Raw genomic sequence first — 17,209 nt, 5'->3', positions numbered from 1 at the left:
ATAAGAATTAAAGGAAAGGCTGGGCTTTAATGAAGTTTGCCTATTTGTGAGGTACCCAGGGATGCTAGATGACCAGAGAATATGGCTAAACTCCTTAAGAGCAGAGGAAGATGAAGGTCTGATAGTAAAGTTGACCATCCTTCAGTATTCTCCACAGCAGGACATGAATTGTGAATGCTTCAGAGAGTGGCCCAGAAGCAGCATCTCCGGTGATTCTAAAAGTTATAGCTCAAGCTCATGGGTCACTGGGAGAAGATAGGTAAGCGTTTCCATTAAAACAAATCTTTTACATATTCTAGTGGATGGTCCCAGGCCAACTGGAGACTGCAGGTTCTCAAGGAATGTATTTAGAAAAGTTACTTTTGGGATGAGCACTGGGTGTTGTATGGAAACCAATTTGACAATAAATTTCATGTATTGAAAAAAAAAAAGAAAAGTTAGGTGAAGGACACTGCTAACTTTGAGCAAATAAACATTAAGGCTCTTAAATTAAGAGAGATAAAGTAGGTAGTTGTTTGATACATCCTTGTTAATGAATTAATGTTAACTGCAAATATTTTCTTAGGACACTGGATGCTTTCAACATAATCACATAGAAAAGGAGCTTTCATTCTCTGTAAGTATATTTTTGCATGCATAATTCTACTCTGCTTCAAAATATGACAAAGGCTCCAACTTCCATTATTATTTATGATACTGTCCTTATTACAGAATACTTAATGAACAGGCAGATGACTTGATACTTCTCATGCCTTAGAAATCTTTTTAAAGGTCCACTAATATGTAACCTGTCAATCAGACGAAAAAAAAAAAAAAAAAGATGTTCAGATTCTATTCTGCATAAAGCTCTGTAAAAGAGGTCCTGGGTTATTGACAAAGCAAGTGAGCTCTTTGATTCTCTTTGTTTACATTCTCAACAGTCCTTAGGACAGAGGAAGGTGGTCACCCAATCAATCAATATTTATTTGAAAGTAGTTAATAGTTAAATATTTAATTGAAGCTGCTTATAAGTTAAATACCAAAGGAATTAAACGGGGAACCTCAGAAGATAAATTCAATTAAGGGTAATTTTTTTCTATAAAGGTTTACTGAGAAGATTAGAAACAGTGGTGTACGTTTACCGTCATGGCAAACGAAGGATGCCGAAGAGTAAATCTCTCCCCCCGCCCCCCACTGCCAAGTGACTTTTTCATTTTCTACTCTGACCTATAATTCTACCATTCCTGGCTTATTTTTATGGAAAGAAAGTATTATTTCTCTGTAGGGGACAACTGGTGTGAAATGAAGGGAGGTGCATGGTGGTGGTGACAGAGGGCCCAAAGAATCATTTCAAGGGTATATGTAAGATAAACCTGAGGGTTTACACAGTGTTTATTTCATTATATTCCAGATTTCTGTTTTTTGCTTCACCCACTTAAATCACATCTCTAAAAGCAAGGAACATCCTTCAGTCAGTTTTTATCCTTTATCTTTTGTTGTAGCTAAGAAATTTGAAGCTTAATTCCTTCAAAGTCTACTCAAATCTGTGTATATTTTTGTTGCTACCTGTTTTCCAATCCAAGTGAATTATAACTTATTCTTTATTATAATACTTTTAAAAATATGTTATGACCTTGATATGCAATTATTAATGAAAAACTTGAAAGAATATTCCAGAAAAGTCAGTGTGAAGTCTAGGTGCCTCTACATGATTCAGAGGGGCTGTGAGTCAGTATGAGAGGGAAAGACCAGGAAGAAACTTTTATCAACAAGATAAAAGAAATTTGAAGTTAGAGTGGAGGATATGATTGGTGAAAGCATAAAAATTGTTAACAGATAAAAGGGGGGCTACATGAATAAGAAAACAAAGGAAACTTCTAAATTACATTATTGGGGTTCAGAAACTGGTACTATCTAAATTGAAATTATGCTTTCAGAGGTGAAACTGGCTCTTAATATATATTGGCCAATAACAAAATATATGTGCTTTAATGCATGTCCTTTGAAAATATATTTAGATATGCAAAGATTACCTTGTATGCTTCTTGTGGTCTTTAAAATTTACTCATCTAGTTTTACTAAACTGTATTGTAATGAAAGGGACTTAATTTTTTTCACATGACAATGGAAAATAATTTGAAAACTTTATTTCAGTTTCAGGCGTATCTGACTTTCAGGCATACTGTATAAATCAAGGTTAAAATGTTAACACAAGTGCAATATGACAGAACATATTCAAGGACATATGCTTGAGAAGAACATGACAGGAAAAACTACCAAGGAATAAAGGGAATCTAATAAATTTGGCAGAACCTTCAGAATGATGTTCCATGGCTGAGAAGGATGCTTGAGAACAACTGTTACCCTCTGGGTAGCTGGGGACATGATCTCTTCTTCCCGTGCTGAGTGTTAACCTCCTGATACACCTAATAAGCAGGTTTATGACAGCATACTGCATTTCCTACAGAATAACTGCCTAAGACATTCAAAGCAAACACACAGTCCCTTTCTTTTTGGGGGGAGGCGTAGGGAGAGGCTGGGTACATATTAAGGAATTCCTTTCCAGTAAGTATTTCTCTTCCACAATCTACCTAACACTGAGTTAACCATCAAAATAATGCTAGCAGAAAAAAGTGCTCCATTTATTAGGAACTGCATTCGTGCCTTCCTCCATCACAGGGTGATTCTGAAAGTATCTTAATAAAAGAGACAAATGCCAAAGGCAGTGGCATCAAGACCAAAGCATCTTAAAAATGAACACATTGCTGGTATTTCCTTGGTTTCCTGCCTCCTGCTTCCAACATGTTAACTGATGAACATCTGAGAAGACAGGCCATCTTTTCCGGATGCTCTTTGTTCAAACTTTAATACTTATTTTCTATTTAAAAAAAAAAATTTTTTTTTTTAACGTTTATTTATTTTTGAGACAGAGAGAGACAGAGCATGAACGGGGGAGGGGCAGAGAGAGAGGGAGACGCGGAATCTGAAACAGGCTCCAGGCTCTGAGCGGTCAGCACAGAGCCTGACGCGGGGCTTGAACTTACAGACCGCGAGATCGTGACCTGAGCTGAAGTCGGACGCTTAACCGACTGAGCCACCCAGGCGCCCCAATACTTATTTTCTAAATGACACAAAGCATGGGAACATACATACCACTGGACCAGGGTCTCCTTTTGGGCCCTACAAGAAAAACATGGGAAGTCACTTTGAAAATAATGATGGAAAAGCAAAATTATAGAATGTAGAGCATTTTAATACAATTTGTTTTATACACAGGAAATATCTGCAGGTTTTATTTTGCTACGGTTTGGATTTGAAGAATAAGATGAAGAAACATAACTTGATGGAACCCCCATGAGCATGACTGCTTGGACACTGATTTTGTTCTTAGATGTACAATCCAGAAAGTGACACCTCCATGCAGAATGCTGTTTTTCGTGACTTAGGCTGTGTATGTTTGCTCTATTTATTATAATTGGTTATCATTTATTTCCTACTGCATAAGATTTTGGTTATATTTGTAACATGTATTTTTTTCAGTGAACTTAGGAGTTGTTCGTTTACTTATTGTGGCTGTTCAGCTAAAGTATACTTGGTAATGAACAGCTGTACTCACAGGGGGGCCAGGGGGGCCCGGAAAACTGGGAACATTCACACCTCCCTTCAAAAAAGAAAGAACACGGTGAGAACAATTTATAGCAACTCATCACTGGAAAATAATTTTACATAATTACAAAAGTAAATACCTGGATTTTATATAAACTGCTCATTCCATTTCCTTCATTGAATGGTACACCCTTAGGAAAGCGATGAGATAAAGAATTATTCTTTTTTTAACTTAATAGTCTATCTTTCATCTTTTTACCAAATGATATTTCTCTGATTTTACTTTAGAAAGGGAGTTTAATGCTACAAGTATAATAAAACCAAGTTTCTATTGTTGGCTTTTCAAAAGAAAATGTGTGTGTGTGGTGGGGGACAGTGTGTGGGGAATGGAAAGGAATGTGAGCTGTACCTGGAGCACAGAGAGACTTTCAGTGAGGGTGTGATTAATGTTCGGGTCTGGCAGATAAGAGCCTAATGCATTCAGAGGAAAATACTATTTGCTCATTAAAATTCAGTTTCTGAATTGCCAATTTATGCTCACTGTTTACAGCCCGGTGACCTGCAGGCTATAACACAGTAGTGCTGATGAAGATGTGAACAGGAAGCAATTTGGCTACTAAAAAGTAATTTTTTTCTACGGTCTCTTCATAGTAAGCAGAAAATTAAAGTAAATGGGGGAAATGATGTTACTCACAACCCTTTGTGGATGTTTCTACAAAAATATATTCTGTAGAACAAAAGGGAATAAGAACTTCCTAATAAATCTGACCTGTGAATAGAAAGCCCCCTGGTAACTAACAGAAAGATAACTAAATTGAGAATCTAAAAAATCATACAGTTTGGGGGCGCCTAGGTGGCTTAGTCGGTTGAACATCCGACTCTTGGTTTTGGCTCAGGTCACGATCTCACAGTCATGAGATCGAGCCCGGAGTTGGGCTCCACACTCACAGCTCGGAGCCTGCTTGGGATTCTCTCTCTCCCTCTTTCAAATGATAAATAAATTTTAAAAATTCATACATTTTGGCATTCAGGCAAAATTTGCATACAAAATTTTAACTGGGGCCTTTTATCCTTCTTTTAAAAATTTCCCAAAGAATCAACAACCTGCATTTTTCCCTTTTGTGATTTCCACATTTCAGTTACAAAACTGAAGAAGCCATCATTTCATTGTTTTTGGGTGATGGTGGCCAATGGTGTTCAGTGAATGGGATTTGCATACATCTTCAACACACTAGTGATGGAAGGAAAAATGTTCCATTCATTTATTCCTTTATTATTTCACTCACTCATTTGACAATTGTTGAATGTCTACTGTATTTTAGTGTGCTGAGTCCTTGTAAGATGGAAGATATTTTTGTCTGAGATTTCCAGAGAAGGTTTCTCATAAGAGACAATATGTAACTTATCTTGAACAGTGAATAGTTTTGAAGAATTCAGGGGGAAGAAGATTTCCTAACCCCATGTAAAATATAGGTCTCTTTTGTGAACTCATGCTAATTTTGATTGTTATGTCCACAGGAGAGGGAGTGAATTTTAGGATTTGAGCCCCAAATGCTTTGTACATTGCTTCTTTGTCAAGGGAAAAGGCAAGTGAACAAAATGAACAGAGTTAAGAAAACAGAGTGCAAATCTTATTTATGTGCATAAAGTGTGTGACTGCATGCAGCCTAATAACATATCTTTCTTGCCTTCAGAAAGATGAATTCTGTCCCTTCTTAGGTGAGTTTGGTTTCTTAAAATATTCCTGTGAGGTAGGGTGGAAAAGAACATTTGGCCTGGACCAAAGCTCTGCTGTGATTTAAGCATGGCCCCACATGAGGGCAGACTTGCTACGGAGAGTGGTACCTCTCCTCTCCACAGTCTCCCTGACAAAGTGCACATCTGTCTCAATCGCAGGCATGAAAACATTGATGGCTCTTGTACATTTTATTTGCTATGTGCTATATAAATAGAATTTCTCTGCATCTCAGACATCGTGGATGATAATGAACACATATAGCATAACACCAAATTCTGTACCAACTCACATAGCCAGAAGGGAGCTCTTTTTAAAGCCCCTTTTTTCTGTATGAGGCTCATTGAGGTTAAATGACTCTCCCAGGGTCTCTCAGGTAGGAAGTGGAGAGTCAGGGCACACACTCAGGTCTCCAGAGTCCAGAGTAGGGATGCCCGTAGTATGCAAATCTGAGCACTGCATATTAGGGCTGCACTAAAGGGGAAAAATCAGGTCTCCCCAAAGCTTCATTGGCTATCATTTATATATCTGTGTGTGTGTGTGTGTGTATACACACATATATATACACACACATATATATATACATATATATACACACATATATATACACACACACATATACTTATATGTATATATATACAATATATATATACACACATACATATATAAAAGTTGATATATATGTATATATGTATATACACACACACACATATGTATCAGACAACTTTTGTCCTTGAGAATATCTAAATGTAGTCTGACCTCTGAGTTATTAACATATATGAATTTAAGTTTTAAACCTGAAGTAACTCACAGGCGGTCCAGGTGGTCCGGGTCTCCCAGGGGGTCCCTCACTGCCCTGCAAGGGATATAGAGACCAAAAATCAATGGTTTACACATTTCTACACCAAGTTTATGAACCAGATTGTGCTTGCTCAGAGAGCTGTATTCTAAAATCAATATGATTTTGTTTCAGCCTTGCAAAGTCTTATTCAGCTTGGCCTTTTCTTTCACCTGGGAAAATACATTCCCAGACCACAGGAAAGGTGAATGCCTTTTCCCATACCCGTTCGGATTGCCAGTGTGTGAGCCCCAGGGATCAAGCTTATTTTTAGATGGAGCTAGGCTGCCTGGGTGATCCTGCCCTAGACTTTAAGTGTAGCTGGGGAAATTCTGTCCTTGTCGGGGTGCAGAGTAGCATACTTCCAAGCAGGGACAGGCTTGGGGATATGCCTTCCACGGTCAGCCCCTCAGTTTCAGCCTCATCTTTACCACCTTCATCTTTGGGGAACCAGAGGACCATCCATATAATCTGACTAAAGTAGAAAATCACACCCTGTGTTGTGTCTTGCGGGAGGAGAAACTTCTTTCACTCCCTAAGGTAATATTAGACTTTACAACCAAGTCAGGCACATCCCGTTGAACAGAAGTGACTGTGGTACAACATTGTTTAAGGAAAATGTTCTTTAAAGTTTAAACAGCCTCAGACATTCTGCTTACAGGAGAATAAGACTAAAAATGGAATGGTGAAAAATGAATTCAAGCTGAAACCTGAAAAATGGATTTCACTTTTATTTTTATAAAACATACAATGCTTACGGATCCATATTAAGCAAAGATATTATGGTCCCTTTGATGCCTTTAACCAGTTCTTCCTGTAACTGTGCTTTTCTTTTAGAATAATAGCCTCATAAAATCTTAAGTCCCTTAATGTCATGGGAATGGCAAGAAACAGTTAATTAAAAAAGAATCCAGAGACAGTAAAATTCCTGCCTATAATGCCCCCAAATTTTGAGGGATTTCAGTTCATATCCATGAATTTGATGAAGGATTTCATTCCAATCTCCCCACTTTCTTCCAGTAACAAAAAAAAGTGTCATAAAAACTATTTGTATCTTTATCAATGAAAATAAACTGTAAAGTTTTTATTGCAATGTATCTGCCTGAGAATGAGTGACAACGAGTATATTGTATCTTTCCCCAAACTGCTTTGATGGTGGCTAGCTCTCTAAGACATGTCATCTGCTGGTGACTGCTAGCAGTGTCCTCCAGGGAATTATGTCATAGTTCTCATGAACTATGAAAGCACAACAAACAAGGAAAAATATGTGCCTGTTGAAAAGACTCTTTTTTCCTGGCACAATTAAAAGTCGTATTTTCATCCTTGATTGTGCCCCAAAGCTCATCTCAGTGTGGAATTCCCATTAACTTCAAAAGGCAAATCTCTGAATAATTTCCATAGAGAACAGAGAAAAAAGGCTGGTGGGGTTGGGCAAGCTTCTTGGGAAGACTATCAGAAAAAAATGTGCAGAGACTATCTAAAATAAACACATGGCTCCTTTCAAATTTTTTTTTTAATTCCTTTGCTTCTTGATGCCAGTATGCCCCATTTTGGTCATTTCAGGGTAGAAGCCACCTGAGTAGCTTACGTGGATTCTTGATTCTTACTCCCCTCATTCGAGTACCTAATCTTATTTCACTTGTTGGCTGGCTGTGTCTGGACTTACAGTGTGGAGCCGATTTAGACCTAAAGCAGGTAAACATATGAAGCCCTGTGGTCTTTCTGCCTGAGACTCCTCTGACCATAGCAACCCATCTGTCCAATCAACTGGACTCCCCAGAAAACAAGTGTCCTAATTCCTTAGTGAATTTCCCCTATGACTCTCAAAGGACAGAACTTCCAGATTTTCTCAGCGAGCTGTCTGAAGCCTTGGTACCTGTGGCTGGAGTTCCTGATACAAACCATCTTACCTGCACCTCTTCAGAAGGCTTCCCCCACTCCATCCTCGTACATAGCTAGATGCCAGGACCCTGAATCCAGCTTGGACTTTTACTATATGGCACCAGTGTTCTCTTCATTCTTTTTCCCTAGGAACCTGTATTCAGACCAATTTTTGTGTGTATGTCCTTTCAAGCCCCCTACCAGAGTAACTATTCCCTGACATTATTCCTACTTTCAGGCTTTGCTTGATTTTACAGATCTCTCTGTGAATGGTCTCACCTTGCCATCCCCCAAGCCCCAGTTGAGAGAGTAAGTGAGGCATTTCCTCTGTACCTTGTCACCCTTTATTCCCATGGGGCCAGGATGTCCAGTTCTTCCTAACAAGCCCTGTAAAACACAAAACCAAGTTTGTTACACAAAAAACAACTAAATGGCCAAAAGGCATTGGAAGTTGGTTGCTAAAACTGATATGTTTTGAAGGTCATTTGATCCTAATTAAATCAGTCCTATAAGCTTATATGTCTTCAGGCTGATACAGCAGCTGTATCCTGCTGATAAGCCCTTGCAAGGGTAAAATTTGTATTTGTGGTCGCTTTTTCACCTTGGCCAACCACATTTAATGACCTTAATTGGAACCTTTTGATACATTTAAGAATTTAGCCTTGCTGTTTAAATGGCAATTTACATAACATTATGCCTTCCTAAATGAGCTATAATTTTGGTAGCGATCAACATTTTAAATACTTGAAGACGCGGTAGAATTAACAACGTGCATATTAAGTTATGCGATCTGCATCCTACCAATGGAAAATATAATTTAAATTTAATTCTTCTTTGAGAATGGATAGTGAAAATAACCATGGTTCTTTTCACAGCTCTTCTCTTAACTTTTAATTTTAATGTAAAATTTAAAACCAGGTTTGTTCTATACAACTGTGGTGAAGGCATAAATGATAAGATTTTAATTATGGCGAACCCATGCTTTACAACACAAAGGAACATGATCACATGCCTACTCATGTGGGAAATACAATTTGCATGGGAACTCAAAGGAATTGCTGGAGAAGTTGAGACTTGAGTAGGGTTGCTAGATTTAGCAAATAAAAATACAACATTTGGGACCAACTTATGCTAAAAACGTTATTTACTTATATGAAATTCAAATATGACTGCATGTCCTGTATTTTAACTGGCCACTCTACACTCGACAGCACATTAGTGACAGGTTGGGCTTAGCAAGTAAGAAAGGAAAAGAGATATTCACCTAGTGGAAAAATGGAATATGCTTTATTATATAATATTTAGTTTAGGTGAACAGTTTTTAGGAAAACAGTATAACCAAAGACCACGATGTTGTGTTTGAAGGGCAGTGAAAAAAAGGTGTTATCTAAAGTAGATGGTATTTTAATGGATAAATAGGCACAAAATAAATTGAATCTGATAATCTTTGGCCCATCTTTTTCCCTTTAAAAATGTATATTCTTAGTTTATGGTGCTTAAGAATGTAAGGGTGTAAACATCTGAATATCTCTTACAAAGGTTAATGATGAAAAATTATAAATAAAAAATAGAATGCTCCTTTACATATAACTTCTATTCAAATAGACTAGCTTAATTACAGACTGCTTCTACTCTCATAGAATTCTGATGACAAATCTCTATGAACCTGAGCAGCCTTAAGTAATACTAAATGAAAACTTGAGACATGTGATGCTATTTTTCTAGGCAACAGCTGGATAATCTACATAGACACACAGAGAACAAAAGGCAATGTGGAATCTAGTTCACCTTGCATCATCCCAGTGGATGGGAACTGTGAATGGAATAGCTTTAGTGAATACTTACAGGGGGTCCAGTGGGGCCTGGAGCACCTGGAAGGCCTGGAATTCCTTGAAGACCCTAGAAGAAATAGTTCCTATCATAAAATCTGTTACATAGTTAGAAGCAAGGCATTTCAGTTGATCAAATATTTTGACTATTGAAATTAAACATCTATGTTGGCTGAAAACATGATATAGATGATAGATACAAATACCTGCTTTCAAAGGGTAAGGATGGCCAGCTAAAATGCCATGACATGGAATCTGCAGCAAACTTAATTTAATGTGTTTGGTGATTCATAGAGCATTTCTGATCTCACAGAACCACCCCATCAACAATAGCATCACTGAGAATCTGGCACTGCTAAGCATGGCCATACACATTTCAGATTGGCAGAATGCCATCAAAGAAATACACAATTACACTAATGCTTCATTCAGCTAGTGGAAAAATGGAATATGTTTTATGATATAATATTTAGTTTAGCTGAACGGTTCATTATAAGAAGAAATTTGGCTCATCAGTGAATTTAAATTTAGAACCCTTTAATGGCTTAAGCATAAAAGTGAATGAATATCCCCTCCTTCTCCTTCTCGGAGTTGTAGAATAATGCTAATGATACTGGGTAGGGTTTCAGATACTGATATATTTATGTATTCGAAGAAGAGCTGGTAATGTTAACTGTTAGCTTCTGTAATTAATTTTTTTCTTTTACCAAGTGTGTCAACAACAAAATATTAGTTAAGTAAGCTATGTAAAATAATATAAAATATTTTGCAACTATTAAAATCATGTTTCATCAAACTACTGGCTAACATAGGAAAATAAAAGTTACAAAATGTTACATAGAGTAACGTTTAAATTATTAAAAAGTTATCCAGGCACTTCACAGAAGATGAGAATGCTAGAAGGTTCAAAATACCTAATCTGGAAACTTTGGTGTCATATTTGTTTCAGAATTCTGAATTTTCTGATTTTTTAGTAAAAATAACACAGTGCTAACATTAGATATTATGAAACACTCCCAGTGCACCTGCGGCAGCACCCTCTAATAAACATACAAATATTTCTGTAGCAAAACATGAAATTTTTATCAAGTAGGATAAATAGATCAGCTCCATATGATTTCAGGTCATATTTGACTGCCAAAAGAATTTCCTGAAAATTACAGAAACATTTCCAAGGTTTTCAGAGGCTTCTGAGCTTTGGGATTATAGATCATAATATTACTATTACCAACAGCCCTCCCTGAGCAGTACACATAGGGATAACTTTTATTTTTTTAGTGCTTTTGTGTATTTCACAAATTTTCTATAATAAAACTCAGGTGACTTCTATAATTAGAAATATGTACTTTTATTTTTTAAAAAAAAATTTTTTTTCAACGTTTATTTATTTTTGGGACAGAGAGAGACAGAGCATGAACGGGGGAGGGGCAGAGAGAGAGGGAGACACAGAATCGGAAACAGGCTCCAGGCTCTGAGCCATCAGCCCAGAGCCTGACGCGGGGCTCGAACTCCCGGACCGCGAGATCGTGACCAGGCTGAAGTCGGACGCTTAACCGACTGCGCCACCCAGGCGCCCCAGAAATATGTACTTTTAAATACCCTTTTGTTATTTCAGATAAACATATGATGTATCAAGGTCTAGATTGAATGATAACACTTTCAGGATTTAATTTTCTTTGCTGAGTTATCTTTTTACATTGCCAAGTCATTCACTGTTATAACAAAGCTCTTTTACCTTTAACTGTGATGAAACATGCATTTTTATACACATTATAAATATTAGATTGACCATGGAAAAACTAATGCATATTTATTTATGAGATTCTACAGGACCAAAGTTCTATAGAGTCAAGGTTTTTGCGTCAGTGCGATCAATGACCAAGTTCTGCCAGATTGTCCATCTAATGCTAAATGGGGTCATTTGTTACTTCAGGTTTTTTCGTGTGATATGACATGAAGAAACATTGAAAAGAATCTCCTTGAACATGCTGAAATTCCTCATGAAATAAGACTTTGAGGAAAATCTTATGTATGCTTATGTTAAGAATGTGGATATATTCTTTCTTCAGGATGATATCATCCTCACTGGCAATGCTGCGTGTGTGTGTGTGTGTGTGTGTGTGTGTGTGCGCACGTGCACACACCCACATGCACACATGCATGCTTAGACATGTGTGGAGGGAACACACTGGCATGTTGTATTGGTTCTTTTCACTCCCCACCCTTAACTTATTTATGGGCTTATAAAATTTGAACAGAAACAAATTTCCTTTGGAAATGGCACCTCTAAATGTCTGGAGATTATAAATGCCATACCACAAATTGCTTTATCTCAAAATACCCACATTTCCATAAAATTCTCTCTATATGTACATGTATAAGATATGGGTGTACATATGTATTCTTTTTTTTTTTTTTTGCTACTTTTAGTCTCATTACTGAATCAGTCTAGAGATGCTGAGTGAGTCTTTAGGTAGTTTAATTTATAAGCTTGGGACTCATTAACCTTTGATGACCACATTAAACTTTAAAATAAACCTTAATCCATAAATAAAAAAAAATCATTCTCAGCAGCTTTCTCTGAACAAGCTGAAACTTTGTAGTAAGGGTAAAAGTTACTATGGATGCATAAAGGGCAATAAGATAATTTTAGAAGACAAGATGGTCATTAAAGAAGACAAATACATATTAAAGAGTAGCAGAGTCAATTTAGCATATAATGCCAAACTAAAATCCAAAATAAAATTTATTGCATAGATATTCAAGGGTCATTAGAGCTAAGTTCCTTCTCTGAACGGAGATTTTGATTTTGCAAGTCCTAGTTTAGTTGTGACCAAGAATATTTATTTTTCCATTGCTGTAATTTATGGCGGACAATATTTTTCATGGCCTATTTATCAATTATTATCCTGAAATATTGTAGGAAAATCTGCATTCCAAGCAAGAATTCACTCTATGAGAGGTGAGCATGTTCTATTAGTGTCTTATAAGTTGCCACTTTAGTTGTGAAACATCTGCAAAAAATGTAGAGGATACTGTCACTTTCCTCAGAGCAATGAGCAAACAGGCAACTCCTCTCTCTAAGTTCCCAAACAGATTACACTGAAGTCCTCAAAGAGATGAGGTACCCCTCTGTATCTTTCCACTAACAGAACAGACATTTGAGATTTGGTAAGACTAGGTGTTATGTACATATTAAAATAGCATAGTTTGCCGGCCAGTTGGGGATGCACACATTCTTGGTCAAAGTTTCATTCACCTAAATAAATCAATAAATTATAATTTCAGGTAGTATCTGAATTCAAGTAGAAGACAAGACAATATTCTTTATTTCCCATCTGTCTGGGAGGAAAAGCCCCTCCAAAAGGCTCAACTGAGCTAGTGTGATATTTCAGGCTTATTCCTACTATTCCTGGGAAGTGAAGACACAACTGAAAAGAATCTCCTTCTGAACTTGCTGGAATTCTCCATATGACAAGAGCCTTGTGCAAAATTTTGTGTGCTCTCTGTTAAAGAATCCATAAGATCCACAGTACTTTGCCTTTCCATGGTTTCAGTTACCCACGGTCAACCACTGTCTGGATGCACGTGATCCTCCTTCTGACTTATTGTCAGATCAACAGCAGCCTAACACTATGTCACAATGAATGCCTACGTCATTCACCTTGCTTCATCTCCTCACATAGGCATTTTGTCATTTCACATCATCACAAGAAGGATTAGAGTACAAAAAGATATTTAGAGACAGGGAGAGACTACATTCACATAACTTTGATTAGAGTATGTGATAATTACTCTAATATTTGTTATTATCATCAGTCTCCTGTGGCTAATTTATAAGTTAAACTTTATCATGTGTATGTGTATATAGGAAAAAACATAGTATATATAGGGTTTGGCACTATCTGCAGTTTTGGGCATCCACGGGGGGTGGGGTCTTAAAACACATTCCCATAGGTATCAGGGGTCTACTATATTTAAGAAAGAACACAGTAGGCGGTTACCACTGAGCTGCAGTTGCTCACTAAGGCCAGTGCTGCCTCCAGCTTGCCGAGCTCCAGCCAAAGAAGGGAGGTAAGTAAGGAGGTCTCTGGACCAGGGCTCCTATAAAGCAGACTGCCTGCAAATCCACAGCAGGCGGGAAAGTACCCAGGAAGCAACTGGCTACAAAAGCTGCTGGTAAGAGTGCGCCCTCTACTGAAGGGGTGAAGAAACCTCATCATTACAGGCCTGGTACTGTGGCACTTCCCAGAAGCAGATGCTATCAGAAGTTCACTGAACTTCTGATCCACAAACTTCCTTTCTGTGCTTCCAGAGTGCAGCTACTGGTCCTTTGCAGGAAGCAAGTGAGGCCTATCTGCTGGGTCTCTTTGAAGACACCAACCTGTGTGCCATCCATGCCAAATGTGTAACAGTTATGCCACAAGACATCCGCTAGTACATGGAGAACATGCTTAAGTATCCACTATGATGGAAAACATTTCATTCTTTACAAAAAAGAAGTTGTCTTCTTCTTGTCACTGGTAGTTCTGGGGTCAAAAGGTACCTAAGTATATGCTTGCAAGTGAAAAAAATAGGGGACAGAAGTCAGGTATTGGCAGTTTTTCCATTTTCATTTGTGTGTGAATTTTTAATATAAACGCAAGGACATAAAGCATTAATGCAAGTCAGTATGTTTCAGTAAACACGTTTTAGCAGTTCAACTTTATAACAATTATAAATAAATCTGTTAAATTTTTCTGGACAATGCCAGCATTTGGATTTTTTAAAAACAAGTACATTTCTTATTGATGGCAACTAGGAGGTATTTGTAGTATTTTTATCATAGAGTAGATTCCATCCATTCCCTGTGCTTTTCTGAGTTGTCCTACATGCAAGTACATGTTTTTAATGTTGTCTATCTTCTGTGCTCTTCCTGTAAGTTTGCTATTAAAATGCATAAAACTATATATATATATATACTAAAATAATGGAATGATAATAACGATGGATTTCAGTTTACCAAAAGAGCAAGGTATCGTGTAGAATTAATCAAAACTAACTGCTAATAAATTTAACTTAGAATCACTTATAAAAAACCTGAATTCCAATTATTTCCTGATCTTTTTATTATTACTTTCTCAATTCCTCTAAAGCCTACTCCTTGGAGCTAGGCAGTTAAATTAAGCTGTTAGACTATTAAAATCAGAGATAGGGCTTGTACATTAGTGAAACTTTCTGTGAAGCATGAAGAAACAAAAGTCAATAACTCTTATTTTGAAAATAAAATGCCTTTACTGCTTTATTTATGGATGAAAATAAATGTTGTATTTCTTTGTTTTTTAATTTTTAACTTGAAGAAAAGCAAGCCAATTCTCAGTTTTCTAAAATAGAATCAATATTAAAAACAATAACACATGGTGATAATTTGTAATGCGAAATATAACTCTGACTCAAAAAATAGATCTACTTTATACCGTTATGATTTTCAGTACTAACATCAAGGTTAATATATGCCAGATGGCTTACTTACTTTCATTAAGAATTATTAGCATCAAAACTGTTTAAACTAACAACAATTCATCATCCTAATTGGTTTTTCTAAGAGTTAAGGTAAATTATGCAGGAAAAGAATGATATCCTGAGCATCACCATGGCTTAGAGTCAGAAAATTATACCATCGTCTCAAAACTAATTTGACTTTGAACCTTCGTCTGGGGGTAGGCAGCTGGTCTAAACTAGTTGAATCAGATCCTTTTGATAGTTTTATTTTTTCCTCCCAAGAGTATAAAAGTTGAGCAGAGACACAGACAAACCAAGGTCACTAAAGTTGAATCATGTTACAGCAGTGTCCCAGGGAAGTTCTGCTGAGTTCTGGAGCTGCCCTTTTTCCTAGGCTGGTTTTTCAACTATTTCTTCAATTCTACTAGCTACCTTGGGATTCTATGCAGTAAATCTCCTTCCTCCTTCTCCTTGCTTTTATCTTGAGAGTGCTGGAATTGCTACCTGCTACATGAAAACAAAAACATAGTAACTGACCTGTCAATTCTGTGCTCTAATTTCCTTATCTCAAAAACTAGACCATACATCAATGGACAATACATACAACTGGACAATACATCAACGTATTATTATTTAAAATGTGTTGACATTTGAAATAACCTACCTTAATCTTTGTTTTTATTTGATTTAATATTAAACATGAGCTATAGAAGAGTTGCTGTCCTTCCTCCGAGTCACATAAAGAGAATCGATAGCAGGACTATATTATCAGAGAAGAGTCTCACCTCGTCACCTTTGTCTCCAGGTATCCCAGGGTAGCCCCGCTCTCCTTTGCTTCCCTAAAAAGACAAGAACTTCAGCTAGTATACTGAATCATTCTGTCATCTTTTAAAACAATGAAAATATCTCTTCTTAGTACATTTGGGACATGTAATTTGGGCAGAGTCAGGAAACAAATAAATGACTTTGCACGTGGCTTTTACACCACTTTTCCAAGACAGCTTTCATAAAAATTAGTGTGTTTAGAATGAGTTTTGTTGGGGCACCTGGGTGGCTCAGTTGGTTAAGCGTCCACCTCTTGGTTTTGGCTCAGGTCATGATCTCATGGTTTGTGAGTTCGAGCCTCGCATTGGCTCTATGCGGACGCTGCTTGGGATTCTCTCTCCCTCTCTCTGCCTCTTCCTCACTCATGCTCTCTTTCCCAAAAATAAATAAAATAAACATTAAAAAAATTTTTAAATCGGTTTTATTTTTCACACTGAATTGGAGGTACCACAGAAAACAGAGGAGAAACTGCCTTACCTTTGGTCCCTCTCTGCCTGGGATTCCTGGGGGACCCCGTGGTCCTGTATCACCCTAGAGGACAGAGCAGTAGAGAAATGAGAGAAGGTACTATGTGTAACCTACAGGGCCCATCAACGTTCAGCCTGCCATCTTACCTTCTGGGTGATAGAATCATACTTTCCAGGCTCACCAGCGCCTATTTCTTCTCCTTTGTGGCTTTTCAGCCCAGGGACACTGGCTTGGCAGTTGCCACAGAAGTTCTAATGAGTATAGAGATAAGGTTACTGAGAGATTCAGCAAAGTAATCTATAAAAGAGAGATCTGATCAGATATGAACCTCTGTCAGAGATGAATGATAGAGCAACTGATATATCACTACTTTCAGAGAATTGATCCAATTTGGAAAGACTATTTTTTCGTGAGGTAAAAACTACTTATGAAGCTAGTCAATTATATCTGTTGATGACATTGGTGACCTTTGTAAAGAATGTCTATGATGATACTGAAATGGAAGATTCCAAATATATAAGGAAAAGACACACAAGTCAAAAACACAGACTGTTTCAACTGTGTAAC

General features: G+C 37.2%; 1 protein-coding gene across 2 annotated transcripts in view; it reads right to left on the bottom strand.

Moving 5' to 3' along the window:
* The window catches only part of COL19A1 (collagen type XIX alpha 1 chain), a 349,939-nt gene that overhangs the window by 41,209 nt on the left and 291,521 nt on the right, over positions 1-17,209 (bottom strand). For both annotated transcript variants that reach the window (XM_045498677.1, XM_045498678.1), the window contains exons 33-41: positions 16,789-16,893; positions 16,652-16,705; positions 16,135-16,188; positions 9,885-9,938; positions 8,373-8,426; positions 6,132-6,176; positions 3,726-3,776; positions 3,596-3,640; positions 3,133-3,159 (exon numbers count right to left, since the gene is read on the bottom strand). In XM_045498677.1, coding sequence (XP_045354633.1) covers positions 3,133-3,159; positions 3,596-3,640; positions 3,726-3,776; positions 6,132-6,176; positions 8,373-8,426; positions 9,885-9,938; positions 16,135-16,188; positions 16,652-16,705; positions 16,789-16,893 — 489 coding nt within the window. The remainder of the gene's footprint in view (positions 1-3,132; positions 3,160-3,595; positions 3,641-3,725; positions 3,777-6,131; positions 6,177-8,372; positions 8,427-9,884; positions 9,939-16,134; positions 16,189-16,651; positions 16,706-16,788; positions 16,894-17,209) is intronic.

This window comes from Leopardus geoffroyi, chromosome B2, assembly GCF_018350155.1.
Source record: "Leopardus geoffroyi isolate Oge1 chromosome B2, O.geoffroyi_Oge1_pat1.0, whole genome shotgun sequence".
Classification (NCBI taxonomy): Eukaryota; Metazoa; Chordata; class Mammalia; order Carnivora; family Felidae; genus Leopardus; species Leopardus geoffroyi.
Note: the sequence above shows the minus strand (reverse complement) of the source record. Positions and strands in the feature narration are given on the sequence as shown.